Here is a 24162-nt window from a genome sequence, read left to right on the forward strand (position 1 = left end):
TTGTTTATCTAACTGATGTTAAATAATTAAAAAACAAAAATGTCTAACTTGTCTCCTGAACAATGGGAACAATGATAAAATGACTTCAAAATTGCAAATGCAAACAAAACTCTCGTTTTAATTTATTATTTTGGATAATCAAGTTGAACCGATGAACTGGGAGTATATGGAGATTCAATTGAATGCATTAGTCCAACACGTTAACCCAGGGATAATACTACCGATCTAAAACTAACCACCAGAAAATGTGGTTCAACCGATTCCACCAAGACATGGTCCAATCTTAGTACCACAAGAGCCAATTTACACTTCAAGATACCTGCAGTATAGAGCAAGATTTACGAGTGAAGTTAGAAGTGAAGTACCCAGCCAGTCCAGCTATGGAGCGGAATCATCCAGTGAAAAATATTTCCCCTCGGAGTTATCCGCATCAGGATCATCTTAAGATAAAGACATTGTGCCCTACATTCCGATAAATTACCATGATGCAATCTCCCTCGATTCTTTTTTCTGGATCCAAGCTAACATTTCACGAAGCATATGGCTCAATCATGGAGAATCAAATGTGGGTACTTGTACCACTGCCAGAAAACTGGTATGCGATCAAATAAAAGTGAGTTTTGGATTACAAAGAATGCTACGAAGGACTAAGATTCCAAGATTCCAAGATTCAAAGCTAGACTCGTTGCTTGTAGATATGATCAACTGTACGGATTTAATAATTTGGCAACTTATTCTTCGACAGGGAAGCATCACTCAATCCGTCTAGTACTTCGAATTGTCGCTGCCTTTGAATTAGGAATAATTAAACTTGATGTAAAATCAGTATTTCTGCGTGGTGGAATTTAAAACAAAACATTTACGTGAGACATCCAGATGGCTTTGTGGTACCCGACAAAAACGACAAAGTGTGCAAACTGCAACGACCGATCTACGGACTGAAGCAATTGTCTAACAGCTGGAACAGTGAATTCAAAAAATTTCTTCTGAAGTTTGAGTTCATGAGATCCAAGTATGATCCTTGTGTTTATTACCGGATATACGTAATAACTACGACGTACTTGCGTGTGGCAAATGACCAATTGTCTTGATAGCTTTTCTGGATTATTTGCGCCAGCATTTCAAAGTCCGGACGATGCCTCCAAACAGATTTGTCGGACTCTATATCACGAGAGATTGACCCAATCGAACATTGTGCATCAATCTAGAGATGCAATTTGACTCAAATCATTTCTGGCCGAATTGGATATTGATGTTGAAGCAGTGCATAACTGCATATGTTTTGTGACAGCAAATGCAATGTTTGCTGAACCCAATACAAGCGGTGGGAAAGATCACTAACTAGATTTCTTATGCACAAACTAGTAACTTTGGGCCCATCCAGGGGCCGGGGGATAGATGGCGCTAGCGTATTTTTAACGCTTTTTACGCCATTTGAGCCTGCTAATCGTCCCCTTGCCAGTGGATCTCTTAGACTTCCTGCATTCTTTTTCTTTTGCTACTGGTGCTGCCCACCAAATACCCGCTCTGGTTGCCGTCCTCCCTCTAACAGTCTTTTGTTCGTCGACCTATTTTGCCTGCCAAAACGCACCTTCTGGTTATCCGTCGACCCAGTTAAGGCCTCTGACCGTTTAATCCTTCACAGTCTCTGCCCGCTTATCCCTTTTTTTCCCGTCGGCCCAGTCTCTGTCTGCAAAAACGCCCGCTGTAGCTGCCCATCGACCGTATCGTTGCTTCTGTCCATCCTCCAACTCACCGCCTCCTGCCCGTCTACGCATTCACTGCCCGCCAACACGCTTGCTTTAGTTGCCCGTCGACCCAATCTTTGCCTCTGCCCGTCGACCCATTCTTTGCCCGAAAAAATACCCGGCGACCCAGTCTTTGTCTCTGGCCATCGAATCCCTCAGAGTATCTACCCTTTGACCATTAATCGGTCCGGAAAAACGCCCACTGTAGAGGCCCGCCGACACTTTCGTTTCCTCTGTCTGATAGTATTCTATTACTCTGGTATATATACATAGTATTCCATTATATGTATAGTATTCTTTTATTCTGGTAAAACTGTAGAAAAAAAACAAAGGGTTTCTAAGAATTCGGCCACTCCGGTTGATGCCGCAAAAAAGGGATTTTCATAATTTCGTTTTTTAACCTACTCTAAAATCGTCAAATAAAAAGAAAAAAATCTGAAAATTAGGCTACAGGTAGAGCTAACGTAGCTTTTTTAAAAGCTCTTTTGTGTCTTCGTAGCCCTATCTGTTTGTTTAAAAAAACCAAAGTGACGTCATTCATAAGGTCCTCTCGGCTTTCTAAAGACTTTTTCATCGAATTTTTACCCAGCCTTCCCGTTAAAATAAAATTCTGGAAAAAATTAAGGACGTTCTCACTATTTATGAGAAAGTACAGTATCCTAAAAAAAAATCCGAATGCGATTTTTTGGGGGGAAACCATCTAGCGGCTGGTGAAATAAGTAAACGTCGAAAAAACTGGATAAGTTACGAATTATGCGGAATTCCTTTGAAAATGGAATGACGAATGGCGTCTGCTTCTGTTATTCAGTAATAAATTGTTGGTTTCATCTGAAATGTGAAAAAAGATGTGACGTGTTAATTTATCATTTCCAGATTGGTGCACTCTGAAGTGTGGCAGGAACTTGCAAGCTTTAGTCACAGAGGAACCAACTCATGTTTCTGATCGCTTCTGATGTTGTCCGTTTCAAGTCTCATATAAACATAGCTGCTGATTTACTGTCTTGTGAGGTTTCTGACAGAAATGGTGCTACTGTGACCGACAAGGCTCTCTTGACTTGAGAGTTGTGCCAATTAATCTATAATGAACCTCCACTTGGATCCTTGGAATCGTAAGTAATACTACATAATGGGATGTTCAACCCACTCAGTTCATTTTATTTGTCGTTACAGAAAAGCCATTGTGGAACTTCTCCTCGACAGTATGTTGGGTAGTGAACTCTGTGAAAGTTCTTTTGTGCATGGCATCACGGTTTTGTTGACACTACTACAGGTTCACAGGGATCCGTAAGTCTCAATTTACTTCAGTTTTATGTGGGCCGATGCAACAATCCCTATAACAATAACTATTTTCTTTTTTAGACAATTACTGTCCAGCGAGCCAGAAGTATTGATTTTTAGCTGATGCTGTCGTTTCACCTTGTTTTCGAAACACTGTGGAGGACATCATTCCACGTTTAAAAGATTTTCATCAAATTCTGTCTCAACTTCCTAATGTAATAATGATTTTAGAAGTCGTTGAATATTTAATTAATGTATTTTTACGCCGACTCTATGCAACTCAGACCTGGCCCTGCAACATTCAGCCCCAGTGCTAAACCACTTAGCCCCGGCTCCAAGTTGCCTGGCCTACACTTCCTTTCCGTGGCTCTTCGCTGCTCTACTCTCGCTCAGTGCGACACCACTTGGCCCCGGCTCCAAGTTACTGTGCCCCAGCCTACACTTCCGCTCCGTGGCTCTACGCTGCTCTACTCTGCCCCAGTGCTACACCACTTGGCCCCGGCTCCAAGTTGCTGTGCCCCGGCCTACACTTCCCCTCCGTGGCTCTACGCTGCTCTACTCTGCCCCAGTGCTACACCACTTGACCCCGGCTCTATACAAGTCGGCTCTACAACAGTGCCACAGCCCTACGTCATTCTGCCCAAGCCCTACACCAGTCTCCCTAGTGTCAGATTTGCAAGATAATATCATATTTGTATATACAGTTTGTTGTACTGTTTGTTTCTGAAATAAAAAGATATTTAAAACAATATTTTCGTTTAATGAGTTTGTGTATTTCAATACTTTGTCCAATGCCCTTCATTTTCAACAATAAGACGAAGACGGTTGATCATGGAAAGAGCAAGTTTTCGCCAATAGTTTGCATTGTTTCTGTACCCCTCCCAAATAGAATTTGCCCTCTCAAAAACTTCGTCGGCAGTACGGGGTCGAAAAAACTCACAGTCTTTAACGATGTCACCCCAAACGTTCTCGATCGGGTTGAGATCTGCCCCCTTAGCCGGCCAGGGAAGAACATCTAATTCTGGATGACCTTCAAACCAATTCTTGATGATATGGGCTCCATGAATGGAAGACCTATCGTGGACAAACGGAACGCGGATCACTTCTGGAAATCTAAGATGAACTGAAGGAAGTAAGGTGTCTCCCAGGATTTCCAGATATTTTTCGTAGATGCATTTTCCGTGAATGCGGACGAAATCACCGGGTCCCCTTGCGGAAAACCATGCCCATACAGTAACAGTTTTTCCTCCACTCCGGTCTTTTATCTGGACGTGGTTTTTGTCGAAACGGGTCCCATCACGCCGGTAAACAAACACTCGTCCACACTCGTCCGATCTAACAGGAATTTACTATTAGATTCAGATTATCTATTAAAAAATATATTAATCTTAACATTACCCAAAGGTTTTTTCGTCAGTAAAAATTGCATTTTCCCAATACGCTTCGGTTGCGTTCATAAAGTGGAACGCAAACTCTAAGCGCAAATTTGGCTGCTGTGGCGTTAAAAATAATTTACGCGCAGCACGCCTGGGATGAATATTCCTTTTTTTAAGAACACTTATGATTGTGTTTGGTGACACAGCAACATTGACGACATCTACGACATTAAACCATGTTAATTATTTTTAATGTGATCTTGTAACATTAAACTTGCCTGCGATTTCTTGCGCTGATGTGATAGGTTTTGCAGCGACCGCCTGAACGATATGTTCTTCATCCGCAGGTGTCAATTTTTTGGGTCTACCGGAACCCCTTTGCCTAATTATTTCACCTGTTTCGCGATAACGTGTTTGCCATAAAAATACGGTACTGCACGATATTCCCATACGCTCACTTATAAAAGAAACTGTTCTATCACATTCGGTAAATGCAATAATACTTGCGCGTTCCTGATCGTTTAAATGTTTTCGGCCACGATCAGCACGAAACATGGTGACGAATGAAATACCTGTTAAATACTAACTTTAGCAGATATTTTTCTAACGACTGAACGACCCCCCTCCCTCAAACTTGCTCCATTTCTATATGACCTTGATGCGAGTAATATTGGGATAGGTAAAGTCAGGTTATTTTACGGGGTGTGGGTAAGTAAACTCTTTGCTAGCTATATGTATGACCTTAGTGTGTTAATTCTTATAACATTATTTAGATTGAGTGGCCTTGACCACATCCGGTGAAAAAATATACTTGGAAACTATACCATTTCTGTCTTGTATACGCATATTATTTCATTTTTCCCTTTTCAACCTCCATACCCTGGGGTGACTTGTAAAAAAAGGGTGTGAGAACACGGTAGACTGTAAAAAGGTGATACTCGTCGTGAGTCCTATCACCATTTCGCCTTTCATTCTAGAACATGACACAACAACAATTGTTCGCCGTGCAATTTTCGTCCTCATCTTTTTCTTTCTGGAAAAATTGTATTTTCGTCGATGACCATAGATTTGGGTATTTATAAATTTGATTTGTGTGATTCATTTATATATTTGATTTTATAGTATTTTTTAAATTTCAGATTGAATGCAGCAGGAGATTTAATCTCAATTCCAATGCGCTGTTCCCGTCAACGATCGGTGCTGGTTACCGAGTGCGTGTCATACGATTGCCCAAGAGAGATCCACCGCGTTGAAGAATCTCGCAGCATCAACCAGTATTTGGGTGTTTTGCAAAACGTTGCGGCTGTCGGGAGAACCATCGTCCATTTGAGAAGTCCCATTCGTTCATCCCCAAAAGTGAAAACATGGATTGCATCCCGGGACATGTCCCGCATATTGTGGCCAACGCAAAGTACGGACATCATGCCAATGACATCCATTTGGCGGAATTTCATCAGAGAATTCAACATGACCAGTCCGGTGATAGGTAATTTCGATAAATTGTGGGGCGAAATTCAATCGTCTTGGTTATCTTTCGTGGAAAATGAATATTTTGTATTGTCTGCCACTGTAGGATATTTATGGCTTGATTTAAGCAATATCGTGGAAGAATACAATGCTAAAAGATGAATTGAACTGTGTATTTTGGTAGAATTCAAAGATTCCATTAGGAGAGAGCAACAACTGACAAGGACCGGAATTGATTTTAAGTCTTTTTATTTAAAAAAAAAACTACATAAAAATGATATATTCAAAACAAAAACTGTTGTAGGAAGGGGCAGATTGTTGTAGGGATGAGGCAGAATGACGTATGCAGGGGCACTGTTGAGTAGAGCCGGGGCTAAGTGGTGTAGCACTGGGCGAGAGTAGAGCAGCGTAGAGCCACGAAGGGGAAGTATAGGCCGGGGCACAGTAACTTGGATTGGGGCCAAGTGGTGTAGAACTGAGCGAGAGTAGAGCAGCGAAGAGCCACGGAATGGAAATGTAGGCCAGGGCACAGTAACTTGGAGCCGGGGCTAAGTGGTTTAGCACTGGGGCTGAATGTTGCAGGGCCAGGTCTGAGTTTCATAGAGTCAGCGTAAAAATACATTAATAAAATATTCAACGACTTCTAAAATCATTATTACATTAGGAAGTTGAGACAGAATTTGATGAAAGTCTTTTAAACGTGGAATGATGTCCTCCACAGTGTTTCGAAAACAAGGTGAAACGACAGCATCAGCTAGAAATCAATACTTCTGGCTCGCTGGACAGCAATTGTCTAAAAAAGAAAATAGTTATTGTTATAGGGATTGTTGCATCGGCCCACATAAAACTGAAGTAAATTGAGACTTACGGATCCCTGTGAACCTGTAGTAGTGTCAACAAAACCGTGATGCCATGCACAAAAGAACTTTCACAGAGTTCACTACCCAACATACTGTCGAGGAGAAGTTCCACAATGGCTTTTCTGTAACGACAAATAAAATGAACTGAGTGGGTTGAACATCCCATTATGTAGTATTACTTACGATTCCAAGGATCCAAGTGGAGGTTCATTATAGATTAATTGGCACCACTCTCATGTCAAGAGAGCCTTGTCGGTTACAGTAGCACCATTTCTGACAGAAACCTCACAAGACAGTAAATCAGCAGCTATGTTTATATGAGACTTGAAACGGACAACATCAGAAGCGATCAGAAACATGAGTTGGTTCCTCTGTGACTAAAGCTTGCAAGTTCCTGCCACACTTCAGAGTGCACCAATCTGGAAATGATAAATTAACACGTCACAACTTTTTTCACATTTCAGATGAAACCAACAATTTATTACTGAATAACAGAAGCAGACACAATTCGTAATTCCATTTTCAAAAGAATTCCGCATAATTCGTAACTTATCCAGTTTTTTCGACGTTTACTTATTTCACCAGCCGCTAGATGGTTTCCCCCCAAAAAATCGCATTCGGATTTTTTTTGAGGATACTGTACACACAAAAAATAGTACCACTCTTCCCTAGTTGAAGAAGTGGGACCCCTAATTGATTTTTCGGAGCTGGGACCCCGATTAAAGCCAGTCGGACTAATCCTTAGCTCTTATCCTCACAGCAGAGTCATAGTACCCTAGTTGCTCATCGCATATTTTATTTATAATTTGCTGTTTGCTTTGTATTTTTGAGATAAAATCTGTGCAATATAATGGCATTTTGCTTGTTAAAATTTTATTTCATATTTGGATTTATCGTCTATAAATCAACGCTTGTTTTCATTAGTATTTTGGTTTTGTTTTAGCTGTTACGCCAGTATCTTCCGGTAATTCTACACGCGTCAGCAATTTAAATTAAATTATTACTAATGGAATTAACACGATTAAAATTATGTCGTGATATTCTGGTGGTTAGGTGAGTATAATAATTATATTTTGATTGCGTAAAAGGTGAAAAGATTCGAAGAGTTTTTTTTTGAGTAATTTCAGCACGTCGCGCCAGTACCTTCTAGCGTTTCAACCATACTTTATGATCATCCCATAGTGTTTTACCGGATGCAATGTTACTTAATAAAAAAACTCTGCATGCTTGTGTGTTAAAACAGGGAGAGAAAATAACATAGGAGTGTTAGGGTGAAATGGGAAAATTATAGAATTAATTTACTTATCCTTTATTAGCTTACACATTTTTCCTTGGATTAGACTGTTGCCCAACAGATCAACAAATTTCACCTCCAGATATCTATTTTAATTATTTTGAATTTTTTAAACTATTGTTTACATGATAGTTCATTAGCATAACTAGATGGAGACATTCTTAAACACAATCACTGTAATGCGTTAATTACATAACATGGGCGGCGTTCATATATTATGTAACGCGATAGGGTGGATAGGAGTTAAACGAAATGTTATGGACTGTGACAAGGAAGGTGAGGGTGAGATTTTGTCAGGTAACACCACTTGCTAGTATTCTCTTCGGCGTAATCTATCCGAAATATTAAAAAAAAATTGCAGAATAACGGAATTTTGGTAACTGGTCCAGAATTCCGGTAATTTCGTGGGACAATAGCCAAGGGCTACTTTTCACCCGGTTTTGCTAAATACTTTCGAAACGATTGCAAACAGGCATGTTTGGATCATGAGGTACCTAAACCATATAATCTTTAACTTTGGTTGGACCAATAATCCTGCGAAAAAACTTAAAAAAGAATCATTGTATTTGGTTAAAACCTTCTAAATGCAGACTTGCCGTGATCGAAATCAAACTCAAACTCAAAAAGTAATCGATCGATCAACTCTTTTTAAATGAGTTTAATCGCGATCAAACTAAAAAAATTTGATCGCAACTCAAACTCAATTCTGGAATCAATTTTGTTGTTATGCACGCCATCTTCTAATAAAAATTTTAATTCTGTATTCGATTTTATCTCTGACGTCTGATTTCTCTCGGGTGCTTTCTAGAAACGTGGCAATTTTCAATATACATCACGTCGATTCTCGTTTAGTTATTCATAGAAACAAGAAATTTTTTGGCTTGAATTATCATTCTCTGTGATCAGAAACTTTCTGTGTGTGTATGCATTACGTGGGTAAATATCATTGTCAGTTTTCTCTCTTGTCTAGCATTTTAGTGTCTACATTCTTATTTCTTTAGGAACCACAGGAACACATCAGCCTATTATCTCTTCAACCTACCACCTAGACGTGCTCTCACTGTGACTGTGAGGCAATACACTCAAAGATTACAGAAAAAGTTGTGATCAGACACTGTGTGTGTGTGTCTTGCATTACGTGGGTAAATTTCATTGCCAGTTTTCTCTCTTTTATGGCCATCTACATTTTTATTTCTTTAGGAATCACACGAACACATCAGCTCATTATCTCTTCAACTCTTCCTCCTACCACCTAGACGTTCTCTGTCTGTGAGGCAAGACACTCATAGACTTAAGAAGAAGTGGTGATCATACACTGTGTATGTGTGTCCTGCATTATGTTGGTAAATTTCATTGCCAGTTTTATATCTTTCTTACTAGTCTAAATTCTTATTTATTTAGGAACCACAACAGATTATCGCGCACCAATTATCTCTTTTCCATACCATCTATACGCTCTCTCACTGTGAGGCATTACACTACAAGATTCTGTGTGTCATTACGTGTTTATTCACCAGAACTTCATTGAAGTGTATGAGCCGTCTGATGAGGAGAACAACGATCCTAATACATCACAACAAAATGCAAGGTAAAACATTTTTATGTTACATTACATACATTTTGTTTACTTGACAATTTATTTATTCATTATATAGTAGAAGTTCTACTCCTACAAAGGAGCTAGTTCTTCCAAAACAGTTTTTCGAATATGTTGGTGATTTAGTTGGGAAAAATTCAAGTCAGTATAAGTGTCTCTTTCCTGGCTGTGCAAAAAAAAGGATCAATCTGATAAACTACTAGTAGTTTCCAATACTTCTAGGCACAATGCAAAAAGACATTACTTGGTACTACAGTCTACTTTGAGTCACAATTCATACCACACACTCTAATTTATTCACTTTATCACAGAGTCATTATCCCAAGGATAAACTAGGACATGAGAAATTGTGGGACGATGCAATAAAGAAATTAACAGCTGATGATAAATCAACATCTTCTCGATCCAACTTTATTTCAACAAAAAGAAATGAAATAATAACTCAAGAAGATCTTGACAACTGGGTATTGGTAAGCAACATTAATCTCCTACATCAGCTATTATGGTTGATCTTCTTTTCATTATTTCTAATTTTTATATATTTCTTATATTTACAGGATTTTATAATCGTCGATGTCTTGCCCATTAGCATTGTTGAAAAGCCAGGTTTTAAGAAACTAGTGTCTAGTCTGGCACCCACCTTAATTTTACATGGAAGGACTTTCTTTACCAACAAATTAGAGAAAGAATATGAGGAACGAAGACAACAGCTAATCGATGCCTTAGGAAAATGTACAGATGCAGCAACTACGATTGATGCCTGGACATGTAGACGAAGATCTTATCTGGGTGAAACCATACATTGGTTTGATTCTGACTCACTAAATCGAAAAAGTGCTTGTCTTGCTATTCGCCGCATCAAAGGACGACATACATATGATGTACTTACAACTTTAATAGAAGATCTCCATAAGGAATATGATGTCGTAGAAAAATTGCGAGGATCCACAACGGATAGGGTTCCAATTTTCTTAAGGCATTTCGCGAGAGTGGTGAGGCGTATACTGTGCCTAATTACGAGGATCAACAAGAAGAAGAAGAAGAAGAAATGGCTTATTTTGTAATTGGTGAAATAACTAACGCTCGAATTACGGAACATAATTGCTCCAACAATCATGATCCAACTCTTCCCCAACATCGGAGATGTGCATGCCAATTGTTAAGCCTGATAGGAAAGGCTAATGTTTTGAAGATTCAAGATCCGGGCTTTCAACATTTGCGCAAATCAACCCTAGAGAACTTTCAATTTCTGTGGAATAAACAAACTTCCAGCTCTTTGAACGTTGATATTATTAAGCAATATCTTGACCAACTACTGGTTTTAAAGAATGACACGAGATGGAACTCGGAGTACTATGCGATAAATTGCATAGTCCGGCTCTTAAAGAAGAAAAATAGAGCACTGAGAAAACTATTTGAAGAACTCAAGATTACTCGTTTGACTCCAAACGAGGTACAGTTTTTAAAAGAGTACTCAAGGATCATGAAACAAATTGCTGACGCATTGAATGTTTTACAATGAGAAAAGAAAATCGGATTGGGTACTTCCAACGATTAGTGAATTAAAAGGAAAACTTCAGAAGCTTCAAGATGACCCGACAATAACACATTGTCAACCATTGATTACCGGGCTTCTTGATGCTATTCACTTCAGGTACGTAATCATGTAGAAAAAAGTTTGTCAGTATTTGTTTTGTATCAACAACATATTTCTTATACTTTTAGATTCCAATCAAAGTTTGCGGACAACGAATAACGGTTGGCCACAATCACTAATCCTCATTTTAAACTCTCATGGCTGGAAAATGACGATGAAATACGTCGTGCCAAAACTTTACTTAAAGGAGAGTTCATCCGTTTCCAGGGACCCAACGATGATTCTCAATCCTATGTTTGAACATATCTGTTGAACAAAATCATAGATATAAATTATGTTTTTTAACTTGTTACAGCTCTGATGATTCTAGTGACGGGACACCTTCATCACTTTCAGATCCCAGTCCTGAGAAAAAACGGAAACATGCAAAGTATTTTTTTTCCTCAATAACAAAAAGAAATGCTAAGACTCTAGAAATTGATGAAGTAGAGTCTTATTTGCAGTTGTCTAAAACTTTTGAAGACCTGAAGAATTTTCCGACGATCATGAAAATGTATAAGTAAGTATCATAAATGAATATCTCATTTTTTTTGTATTGATATCATAATATGAAAAATACATGTAATTATTTTTGCTCTTTAGACGATACAACGTCACACTACCATCATCAGCTGCAGTGGAGAGACTTTTCAGTCAAGGTGGAATAATTTTTACACCCAAAAGACTTCAGTTAACTGAAAATCATTTTAAAATGTTATTATTCCTAAAGGTCAATAACAACATGTCAAATAAGTGGTAAACTCAGACGACGTGAGAAATTCATTCCCGTTATGTTTCTTGTTTCATTTTATGTTTCAATAACAAAATAAAATAAAACGGAAGCGTTAAGAATAAATTTTTTGTTTTCATGTTCGCTTTTATCAATAAATTCTTGATGACAATATGTATTTTAGAGAAATAGTATATTTTTATATATTAATTATCTTATATATGATAGTATGTACTACACTAGCCTACCAGTGAAATTTCTTTTGTAATTGTACAATCTACTTCCCGAGTTGGTCGGACGAGATATAGGTGGGTTTGTTAGATTGACCACTAGATGGCGTAAATTGTGAGAAAAATGATTTTGACTTTGATCGCAAAAATTTTAATCGTGATCAAACTCAATTTTTTTAGTTTGATCGCAAGATCAACTCATCGTCTTTTGAGTTTGATAGCGATCAAACTAAAAAAATTGATCGGACGGCAAGACTGTCTAAATGTAAAGTACAGTGGTACACGAACTGATATTATTATTGCTAAAAATAATAAAAAGGGAAATAAAATTTTTAAAATTGCAATCGAAAATTTATCGAATTGAGTGATCGATTGATCAAATGTTTTTTAAAATTGATGAATGAGCGATTGGTAATTTTTGAGTGATCGAACGGCATGTCTGCACTTACAACAAGATGGATTCAAAATCAGCCGAAGTAACGTTTATATACGCTTGGTCCCAAAACGTAGTAGCACTCACGAGGAAAAAAGACGTTGTTTCAACTGTTCCTGTCCAACTCATACATTCAAAAGATAACCTTTACGTTAAACATCTTAATGGAAAGCTTTGTGCGTCCACAATCAGGAGGACAGAAAAAGCCTCTATTTTAAACCCTGGCAATACCTTTTTTTTTGTCAGGATGGCAGAGCAAGCTTTTCTATCGAATAACTGCAGAAAAAAGGCCCCTATCTTAATGCACGTGGAATATTGGTTTACTCTCCCTGGTCATGACTGGGTAGCGGCAAACCGCCACAAATCGGTTCTTTCTGTGGTTCCTGCCATAGAAATCGGGCGTGACGACCTTGGTAAACCGGATTCGGTAAACATTCGTCATCGACTACCCTTGCTCTTGGATTTGATTTCAGCCGACTACTGCAGCTGCCTCAGTTTGAATCATTCAAGAAAACTGGACCTAAAAAATCAGTGAAGCCCGTTACCATTGTTACCATCGATGATACTTTGAATGGGAATCCCGTTACCAAAAAGTCATTGCATCATCCCATCGTCAGTTATTTACATACAAATTGGACGCTTTGTTTGACGGTAAAAACCAACCAGAACGGATCGTGTATAATGGAGTCGAGTTCAAAATGGCTCCGCTAGTAAAGAGCTGTCTTGATTAATTTTACTGCATGACCATTTAGGATCTCACATTGATGCAACCGAAAAAGCTATTCGTATAGAAAAAAACCATGACGAAGCCAGTAATAAAAAAATGGGTGTGCGAGCACCCTTGCGACTTTTATGATGACCTGGAAAAACAAAATTTTTGTTTCGCAGGACATCTTCTCGCTGATATTTGGTCTGAAGTGGAAATGGATGACTTTTCCGGCGGAATATATTGATCCCACTAATTTTGAACTTGATTAGCAACATTTAAAATCTAAAGATCAAAAGTGGTTAGCAGAGCATGTGCGTACGTAACAATATTTTACGCAAATTCTATGTGATTTACCGAGATCCGTTGGGCTGTCGGCTAATAGAACAACAATTGAAATAATCACATTTAAAATTGATAAAAATTCCCAGCAAATGTTACCTTCTTTTTTTAGAGGGGGGATTTGCCCTTAGGAAGATTAATTTGTTGGCGTTTTGAGATTTTAGTCTCTAGCGTTTTGAGTAACAACATTTCTGCCGGTGCCTAAAGCCTTTCAGGCGGTACCGACGTTGCTACTATCCCTAAGATATATCTAGCATAACTATCAAGAAGCGGAAAATCGTACTGACGATTCAACCAAAATAAGATATCAAGTTCGTCCATATCACGGGCAGTCAATCTAGGAATGGAGAGGAATTTTTAAATTTCAGCTTTAAGAAGCTCTTCTGGGTTTCACTTATTAAGGGTTCTGTATGTAAGACGTAACCGTAAAAAACCAAAATTATAATTTTCTTTGCTGGATGATAGTCAGATCGGTCAGATATGGCGTTTTATTTAGTCGTCCAAGTCAGACGGAAACCGTTATAGCATAGTGGTTTTCACATTTATCTTTATTTCCGTTATAGAAATTTTACGGTCCGAAAACAAACTTAAAATTTTGTAGAATGCTTTCATGTCACACTGCCTTGAATCTGAACAGCAGGGGGAATCAAGGAAATGGTAGGATAGCTAATTCCCTGCAAGGCCTCTGACAGATAAAAACGGTTTTAAGAATACAGTAAGTTTCTGTAAGAAACACTTTTCATGGTATGTCAGAATCAGCTGAGGGGAATCGAATTTTTCAGATGAGAGCAGTTTTCGAATGTGTTCCCAGTTTCAGGAAGACAGATTCAATGCTTATCAAAGCTGAGTTCCCATTATTATCCTGCTCCCCTTTTCATGAAATCTGAGCGATGCCATCAATGGTAATAGGGATAAAAGGAAAAACTTTTTTTTTATTGGTTGTATCTTCTAAAACTCGTCAAATTAAAAAACATTGCCAATCATATTACTATATCAAAATGCTTAGTTTAGCCGTAAATTTAGCTTACAGTGGTCTAAAGGTTCGCATCTAAATGTTCGTTCACCCGGCTATTTTGTGACAGGTGGAGCCTAATAGGGTATGTATAGTTTTTTGGTAGTGGATGACCAGACGAATGGCATTAGTAGTTTTTTTCAATAATAATGCTTTATTTTACCGCCAAAATCAACAAACAAGGTAATGACGGACAAGATTGCCCAGCCAATTTTCTTTGTATGATTTGGGTTTCCCTCGACAGGGAAACGCAACTGGAGGGCCGACACCCTAATTTCTGTGCTTCAATTATATGTGAGCCCCGCCCCTGGCCTACCTGCCGTTGCTTTGAATAGGGCAAAGGGCTTCCAGTCGTACAATCCAGTCAACACTAAACCAGTGCTTTCCTTGCTATCTCTAAATTCTACACTTATCATCTTTAAAAGGTAAAAATCAGCGCACGGGCTGACCATTTTACTACATGGTAGTTCAAACCAGCTCATATTTAAATAAAATCAAAATTAGGCAATTATTTTGTGTAACTGTGTGGAGAGTTTATTTCTTTTTACCCCCTTTTTACCCTCTCTGCCCTTAGTGTAGTGCTCCACGTGCGTAGCTCATAGAGAGCACAAATTTGTCTTCCTTTTTACATTCTTTTCCTTTGCATTTGTTATTTTCAAAGATCAGAGATTGTAAAATTTGCAAACTCATTGTATTTTCAATCCACGTTTTTAATTCAGGGGCCGTTCACATACTACGTAGTGGGCTTAGGGGGAGGAGGGGGTCAGACAAATTACTTCAAAATACTACGGGGGGAGGGGGAGCCCGGGGATTTGATACGTAGTAGAAACAAATTTTCAAAAATTTTCCAATAAAAAAAAAATTGTTTTCCTAAGCTGGCAACGCTGTCGTTGTTTATTTTTGGCGAAAGCTCCTCATGAGCATTCGACTGTTATGGTATTTTGAAATTCGTTTGTGAGTGGATTGAAACTTAAGAATGTCTAAACAAAATCCTACGGGAAAACCGGACCTATATCAACAGTTATATCAAGCTTACTCTGAAGTTCATAGTGATTTGACCAGACAACAATGTCAAATAGAGTTTAACAAAAAGTGGAAAACAATTAAAGAATGTAAAAATCGTTCAGAGGAAGCTGAAAAATATCTGAAGGCGTTAAAAGGTGCCATCACTTTGAAACGTCATTCACCAGGTAGTCTTGTTAATTTGTTTGCCAAAGTCGCAGCAAAAGCTTCAACAGCTCAGTCTGCTGATGCTGCAAGTAGTGAAGAGTCCGAAAACGTAAAGTAAAATGGTTTCGAACATGTAAACATTGAGTTCCTGCCGGACTCTTCTCAATTTATAGAACCAAGATCATCGAGTGATTCAGAAGGGGAAGCTATTCATAATTCATCAATCAATAGCAGTAACTTATCGGCCAGTAGTACTAGTTCAAAGACTCCTGCACAAGATGCGATCAAGGCCAAACTTGAAGTGATACACAGCGATTTGGTGGCATTGTATAAGCGTCGCGATGCTGACATGTTGACTCACGACAAAGAAATTGTTTTCAAAAAGAAAAAAGAAGAAAGGACTGAGCTTCAAAACAAGCTAAGAGACTTGCAAAATCGCAAAAAGAATAAAAAAAAGCTTCGCAACAACCGTGCTGTTGTTCTTAAATCTGCCAGTTCTGAATTCAAGGATAAACTCAAACTTCGAAATCAAGTTGGAAAACCTAGAGTTGAGACTGTACAGCCGTATTTTTTGGAGACCATCGTAAACATTGCGATGCACGGATCTGCTGCCCAAGAAAAGAGAAGAAACGAGATATATCGTAGCATCTTGACGCTTGACGATTTGACTGCTCAATTAATTAGAGATGGCTTTGATGTCACTCGAAGCTCAGTTTACCTTCGATTAAAACCTAAACGAAGGAATAGTACGGAAGGAAAGCGCCATGTTAAAACGATGCCAGTACAACTTATACGCGCCCAAAATGATCTGCACAAAAGTCATCCCGATCAAGGTTTTTGCAAAGCTACAATCAACAATTTGGAGCAGCTCGCTTCTCTTCTTGGGCCATCTGAAGTCATCTTTCTTTCTCAAGATGATAAAGCCAGGTAATGATTGATTTATATGAGTTAATAATACGTATTCTTTGGTAAGTCTAATCTTTTTTTCATTCAACACGATTTTATAGAGTTGCAATTGGAATTGTTGCAGCAAATAAACAAGCCCCGATTTTAATGCATCTAGAATATGAAGTTCAACTTCCAGATCATGACTGGGTAGTGGCGTCGGGTCACAAGTTAATTCCTTCGGTGTACGCCGGAATAGTTATTGGTGCCAACGGTCTAGGAAAGACGGAAGTTGTAGGCTATTCCGGTCCGACGTATATAGCAATTCGCTCTGGGAAACATTGCTCTTAGACAGCGTCGGCCCACGGAAAAGATTTTGAAAAGTTGCTTTGTATTCCGGAATTTGAGGCGCTAACCAAATGTGGTACGGATAAATCGGTGAAACCTATCTTGATTTTAACTGGTATGAATACTTAAAATACTTATTTGTTTCTTTTTAATTTCATCAAATCAATATTTATACTTTATTCAGTGGACGGAGGGCCAGATGAGAATCCGCGCTACCAAAAGGTAATTGAGACTGCTATTCATCACTTCAAGAAGCAGAATTTCAACGCTGTATTCGTGGCTACTAATGCGCCAGGCCGGAGTTCATTCAATCGCGTTGAAAGAAGAATGGCGCCTTTGAGTCGCGAGTTGGCCGGATTGATTTTGCAGCACGGCCACTACGGCAGTCATTTAGATAATTCTGGTAAAACAACTGATGCTGAGCTTGAGAAAAAGAATTTTGAACATGCTGGAAGCACCCTCGCCGAGGTCTGGAATTCTGTAATTGTCGACGGTCATCCAATTGTAGCTCATTATATTGACCCTCTTAGCTCCGAACTCAATGATGAGCTGCACTTGAACGTTGCAGATCAGAATTCGTTTTCTGAGCATGTCAGGACTAGTCAGTATTTTCTCCAAATCGTGAAGTGCAATAATTTAATCTGTTGCACAGCCCCAAGAAGTTCTTACTTTTCTATGGGGTAGCCGGTGAAATAGGACCGAAACGAAATAGGACTGGAGAAATAGGACTGAAAATTTCCAGTCCTATTTCTCTAGTAAAAATAGGACTGGGAGAATTAGGACTGATTTTTAAATACATTTGAAACAGTCCTATTTCTCCTTGGACCGGTCCTATTTCTCCTTAAGGTTAGGCCTATTTGTTTATTCCTACTCTTTCATATTTCAGGACAATGAACCTCCAAACCGGTAGGCAAGATGGGAGGGGAATTGTTGAAGATAAGCGGGTTGGCTTATATCCTTCAGTCCTTGAAAATTACCGTTGACAAAATTTCAGCGCTTAATTCACTTGCAGCTTAAGAACTCGTTATGATAAAAAAATTTTTTTATCAGTACTTTAACCGAAATTTTTTACAATACATAGTTAATTTATCAAAAAAATAATCATTTCATAAATATGAGTGCAATTTTACTTTGGTTATTATTTATTCTTCTTACGATTTGCATCATAGAGGGGCTACGATGGGTGAGGTCCTCACCCATCTAGGGAGGAGGATGATTCACCAAAGGGGCTGAGATTCCAAGGTACGAATCATCCCCCGCAACCCCCTCTGTGTTGCAAGATGTACGAAAAATTTACAATAGAAAAAGTTAAACAACATTTAGATTTATTAAATTAAATTATTTGTTAAATGAACTGTATTCAGTCAAAAATGACGGTTAATATTCTGCAATAAAAAGTTAAATAGGATAAGGAATTCTTAGCATGCAAGCGAAGTAAGCGTTGCCATTTTGCCAACGGTAATTTTCAAGGGCGTAGGCATATAAAGCCAACGCTCTTCTACTACAATTTCCCCCCCATTTCGCCTACCGGTTTGGAGGCTCATTGTCCCTTAAAGATGTAAGATAAACGCAATCGAAATAGCCTTATATCCAAGGAGAAATAGGACTGGTCAAAGGAGAAATAGGACTGTTCAAAGTGTGTCTAAAAAACAGTCCTATTTCACCCAGTCCTATTCCTACAGGAGAAATAGGACTGAAAATTTCCAGTCCTATTTCTCCAGTCCTATTTCGTTTCGGTCCTATTTCACCGCCAATCTTCTATTGTTCCTTCTCGATTCTTGCCTGGCCCAGTTCCGTTGTTTCCAACTTTAGAAAGTGGTTTAAGGGCCACAGAGAGATCTCATTTTGAAAAACATTCTTTTCCTTCTCTTTTTTTATCATTGAACCTTAGCCGAGAGTTGTTGCCGCGATCTACTCGAAGTTTCAAATCTCTTCCTTATGATCTCTACAACCCTTCTGTTCAATCTCAGTTGACGGAGCGCATTTGTAAAAATTTTTCGTTATATTTCGCATCAAAAGTTATGCTTAATACCCATATGCGCATTCATAAAAATGAAAAAAACGCCCCTGCGCAAGTTGAAATTCAAACACGGATAAGACCTATTCGTGTTGCAGCTAGGCGTCAAAGAGAAATGATGGTAATAATTGCTAACAGTGAAAATGGTCCGGAAGACGCCGAATGGATTGAGGAAGATGAACTAGACTTGTCAGGCCGAATTCCTGGATATCCAGTGGAAGCAAACAATACTTCAGTTCCCTTAATGCCCATTTGCTCTATTGATGATCATTATGCTAGTCCATGGGAAAATGTTTCTGTTTAATAATTGTATTATTAATCCGTTAAAAAGTAGAATCTGGCAACCAGAAAAATACTTTGCATCGTTAATTTTCAATATGTCACTGTACCAAAAATGATACAAAGAATGCTTACTTTTTTAATACAGAAATAATTGAGTTTCGAAATATATATAGGCCTATATTTTTTAGGGGGGGGGGGGTCGAGCGAACTACTACGTAATTTCAAGGGGGTGAGTCAGTCCGAACACTTCAATCTACTACAAGGGGGAGGGGGGGGGTAAAAATCCGCCAAAATCCCACTACGTAGTATGTTAACGGCCCCTCAGCGTGGTGGGGTGCAATTTTTTGTTTGTGTTTCCCACCACTCATCTTTACAAAAGTTAGTTTGAGTAAAAGTCTATTTTACCCGACCAAATTTACTTAACTAAAATAACTTAACTTAACTATACTTAAGTTACTAAGCGGGACCAAGCCCGAGCTATGCGAGGCCAAATAGGGGTTTTGGGTAGGTACAGTAATGGAAGAGTAAAGTAATAAAGTTAAGTTAAATAATTAGGTTAAATACTATAAATATTCAGTAAAATTAACAAATTTAAGTTAAGTGAAAACTAAAATATCAGCAAATAAGTAAAGTACATCTTTTAAGTTAATAATTACTTTATAAAGTAATGTATAATTAAGTTAATTAATTAAATTAGTCAAGTAAATAATATATAAAAAACAAACAAATATAAATATACCACTACTCTATTACCAAAAAATTAAAAATGAAATATTACCTTAAAAATATGTGTTATCCAATACATAGATGTACACACTGCAAACTGTAAAAAATGAATGAAATACAAAGTATATGATTTGTCGTCTGCAACTTTAAATTATCCGTTGTTGCATGTTATATTTTAAAATCTATATATATAACATTTACATTCCATAACTTCATTTTCCGAAAAATAAAGTATAACTAAATTTATTTAAATATCTAACAAGCAAATAAAGTCTAAGAATCATTCGTGAAAACTATAAATTACATAATCATATATATAAAGTCACAACACTGGATAAACTATATACTACTGTCATCTGCTACAGATTCAAAAACATCAAAAATACAATTACAAACAAATTTTTTTAATTACCAAAACAGAAGAAAAAAATTTCTTAGTGTAAAAAAACATCTTTAGTGGCCAAAATATTAAAACTTCAAGCTGAATCAAAAACTATAAAACAAGAAAATGAAATAAATAAGGTAAAGAAATCTTACAATACTGTGTAGCAAAAATGAAAATAATTTGTACTCGATATTAGGCTGCTATTGAAAATTACAAACAACAATTAGAGGAATTAGAAATAAACAAGGTAAATATAATAATTATATTAATAAACTATAAAAAAAATATATTTAACATTATATTTCTATAAAAACCAACAAATACAAAAATTAGAAACAGACAATGGAGAGCTGAAGGAAACCATTAATAACTTTGAAAAAGGTAAAACATTTTTGAACGATATAACTTTTGAAACATTAACAATTACATATAAATAATGAAGCAGATATAGTTCTAGGATCTATCACTCACTGGTCACTGCAACAAGAATCCAGATATTCTTTCAACTCCACCAAAAACCGATACTCCCTCTACCCTTTTTCCTCGATTATATTTTCTTATATAAACGTTATATTACAATAACTAATATGATTAAAGCATCTAACAGATTACTTTTGCCAAATTCTACCGTAATACCAACGCCACCAATCTTTTCAGAATTGTTAATTACTATATCTTCCGAAACTTCACGGCAAAAATTATACCAATCAATGGGTGTTCTATGAGCTAAATAAAAACAAAATAGTATAGAATAGTAGAGTATAGTATAGTATAGTATAGTATAAAATAGTATAGTGTAGTATAGTATAATATAGTATAAAATAGTATAGTATAAGTTAGTATAGTATAATATGGTATAGTATAGTATAGTATAGTATAGTATAGTATAGTATAGTATAGTATAGTATACTACAGTATAGTATACTATAGTATAGTCAAATTCGGTATACAATATAATTTCAAGTACAGAATAAGACATAAAGTACAGAAATGTCGTAATAAAAATAAAGTAAATACTACAATCACTTTATCATCTAAATACCCAATTGAATATACTAAATACTAAACATATAATATTAAATAAACATTCATCAACTAGATTTGAACCTATATCCTTTTTCTTGGTAATCCAGTGCTATACCACTGAGCTAGCAAAGTTACCAGTTCATATAAATATTTTTCAATATCTATATACGTTAATAGGTATTTAATAGATATTACTAATTAATGACGGCAACATTGCATTCCTACCTTTGGCAACATTAGAATTCCAGCAGAGCATTTATTCAGTTTCAAGTAGATACAGATCAGTTCAGTATACTTGGTTCTCTGAATTCAGTAAAAGTATAGTAACAATACAGTATATTTGGTCGGGTAAAATAGACTTTATCCTTAGTTTGCACCGCGTGGTCTGCGGCCATTAAGGTGGTCGTTTTTTTTACTTCAAATTTCCCATTTTTGTCTGAGGCTTTTATTGGATGCAATCCTGCTCTCCAGGATTTTTTTTTCTTACTTTTTTTCTCCCAATCTTATTTTCTCTCCTTTTTTTTTGCTTCCTCGCCTCACTTGGGGCTAGGTGTCAAAGGTTTAACATCAAAGTGGTTAATTTTTTTCTCTTTTTTATCGTTTGCTCGGTGGCGGCCATCTTTTTTCTTCCTTTTATTTTTTCTGTTTTGCACATAAAATATACTGAATCACGTTCTTGCCACGTTCGGTAGCAATTTTGAAATTTTCTTTTTTTTTCTCACATTCCCAGTTCCTCGTTGGACGTACAAATTCCTAATAACATATCCTTTGTTTTCTCCGCTTTAGCGGAGCACCTAGGGTCTCCAACACCAAACAAAAAATTAGTGATTCAGAAAAGATCAAACGGGGGCAAAGAAGGGCGGTGGACCTGGAGAGGCTGTGAACTGGTGTTCAATTGCCAGGGCAATTTCGAATTACCGCTTATGGGCGTCGCTATATCCGGGAATATAATCCCCAAGTCGCAGAAGCAGGTGCTACAACGGATCAAGAGAACAAAAAGAAGACCACTTCCACCTGGAGTGAGTACTCCCAATAATAGTGAAACATATGCCCCTGGTGGAGATGAAAGAGGCCATTACACCGAAAAATTACGGATATATCAGGTATAAACCAACTGAGGAAGTTCCAGAAGAAGTAGGATCTACGCCTACTCCAAGTGGGTAACCCACGGAAAAACCCGATCCAAAAACTGCTCCAGAACCCACACCGGAACACGAGAAGTCTCTTATCCAACTTTTCCCTGATGAAAATCCAGAACCAAACATACCCCCACGGAAGAGAAATCAATGGTCCTCTAACCCTCTACCTCATAAAAAATACGGATCCGTAAAAGGTTTAGGACGAGGACGGATTCTTCCGTTGGATACCTCTACACCGCGTCGAGTCCCTGGCACTCAAACCCGATTATTCGTTGAAGTTGAAACCAAAAAGCCTTTTGGACGCCCAAGCCCGTGACCCGACGTATATAATTTTTGAATGTGTTGGCTAAAAGTGATCTATTTAACGATCAATCCATCATTTGCCTGATGATATCGAAAGATCAACGATCACTTTTCTGTGATCGAATGGCCTCTCTGGCAAAGAAATTTTAAAATAGTTTGACATATCAATCAATATTGTTGCCGAGTCATCTGATAATTGCAATAGCACTGTAAGCGCATATTGAACTTGTTTAAAATCTTAAAAAAAGAAGCTACTCAACAAACAATATATTTCGCGTGAAAATATAACATTCAAATACACCACGGGTGATGTTCATACATATTTGCATGCAGAAATTACTTATTCGACTTGATCAGATTTAACCACTTCCAAAAATTATTAGAGAAAAACCGCCGACGATAAACAAACTTTTTTTTTCGCAAGAAAAGGAAGAAACAAACAATTGGACGTTCAAAGAAACGCGTTGGATCGACTTGGAATTCGCGTCACAGTCACCCATTTCTCAAAAAAAAAAACTGTTCTCATCTAGTCAAGTTTACGAATAAACCGAGTCAACCGGGTACTATATAATGGATGGCAACACTTAGCGTAACACATCAGTGTGCTACAATCGTCAAGATGGATAACTCGACCTCAGAAGACACTCCCTTTCAGATCGAAGATCTGGAAAACGAGGAAGATTTGGAGCTAAACATGGACAAGGGTCCCTGTCACACCATCACCAAAATTGCGGACTTAAGAAAATTACAAGAAGGGTAAAAAAAAAATCATTTCTCATTACTGTTGATTCGTTCTGTCAAACCAAAAAAATTTACTTTGTTTCTTGTTCTTTTTTATTTCTTATTTTTTTTTTCGTTTTTTTCCGTTTGTTTTTTTTGGTTTGTTTACTTCCTATTGCTTCACTATCTAAAAAAATTTTTGCCACTCCAGATGGACCATAAAAGCAAGAATCATCCGTGAAACAGCTATCAAGTACACCAAAAACAGAGACGCACTCAAGGAGCTCACAATGATAGACAGCTCCGCCTCCATAAAAGCTACCGTCTTTGCCAATTAATTTAACCTGATTGGTCATGTACGCGAAGGAAACATATATCTGATCTCCGGTTGCACAGTCCAAGATCAGTATGGACAAAAAACTACACCATCACAACACTCATATGAACTGAAG

At 37.6% G+C, this 24162-nt stretch overlaps 2 protein-coding genes and 2 long non-coding RNA genes across 4 annotated transcripts; 3 read left to right on the forward strand and 1 right to left on the reverse strand.

Moving 5' to 3' along the window:
- The first annotated feature begins 2531 nt into the window (after positions 1–2531).
- LOC123470124 lies at positions 2532–3662 on the forward strand. The gene is made up of 4 exons (XM_045169860.1): positions 2532–2861; positions 2919–2947; positions 3311–3389; positions 3448–3662. Exons 1-4 carry the CDS (start codon positions 2830–2832, stop codon positions 3608–3610), a joined length of 303 nt encoding a protein of 100 aa, XP_045025795.1. The 5' UTR covers positions 2532–2829; the 3' UTR covers positions 3611–3662.
- A 1720-nt stretch (positions 3663–5382) lies between these two features.
- Positions 5383–6031, forward strand: LOC123470226. The gene is made up of 2 exons (XM_045170250.1): positions 5383–5474; positions 5542–6031. Exons 1-2 carry the CDS (start codon positions 5383–5385, stop codon positions 6029–6031), a joined length of 582 nt encoding a protein of 193 aa, XP_045026185.1.
- Positions 6032–6153: 122 nt separating this feature from the next.
- LOC116915713 lies at positions 6154–7216 on the reverse strand. The gene is made up of 3 exons (XR_006643591.1): positions 6738–7216; positions 6529–6662; positions 6154–6459 (listed from the first exon to the last, which is right to left on the reverse strand). It is a non-coding gene; the product is annotated as an uncharacterized LOC116915713 (long non-coding RNA).
- Positions 7217–8820: 1604 nt separating this feature from the next.
- On the forward strand, positions 8821–11989 carry LOC116915711. Its single transcript, XR_004390235.2, has 9 exons — positions 8821–8959; positions 9025–9165; positions 9224–9366; positions 9425–9611; positions 9679–9867; positions 9932–10090; positions 10178–11274; positions 11346–11776; positions 11860–11989. It is a non-coding gene; the product is annotated as an uncharacterized LOC116915711 (long non-coding RNA).
- The last annotated feature ends 12173 nt before the right edge of the window (positions 11990–24162 follow it).

The sequence above is a fragment of the Daphnia magna genome, linkage group LG2 (genome assembly GCF_020631705.1).
Source record: "Daphnia magna isolate NIES linkage group LG2, ASM2063170v1.1, whole genome shotgun sequence".
Taxonomy (NCBI): domain Eukaryota; kingdom Metazoa; phylum Arthropoda; class Branchiopoda; order Diplostraca; family Daphniidae; genus Daphnia; species Daphnia magna.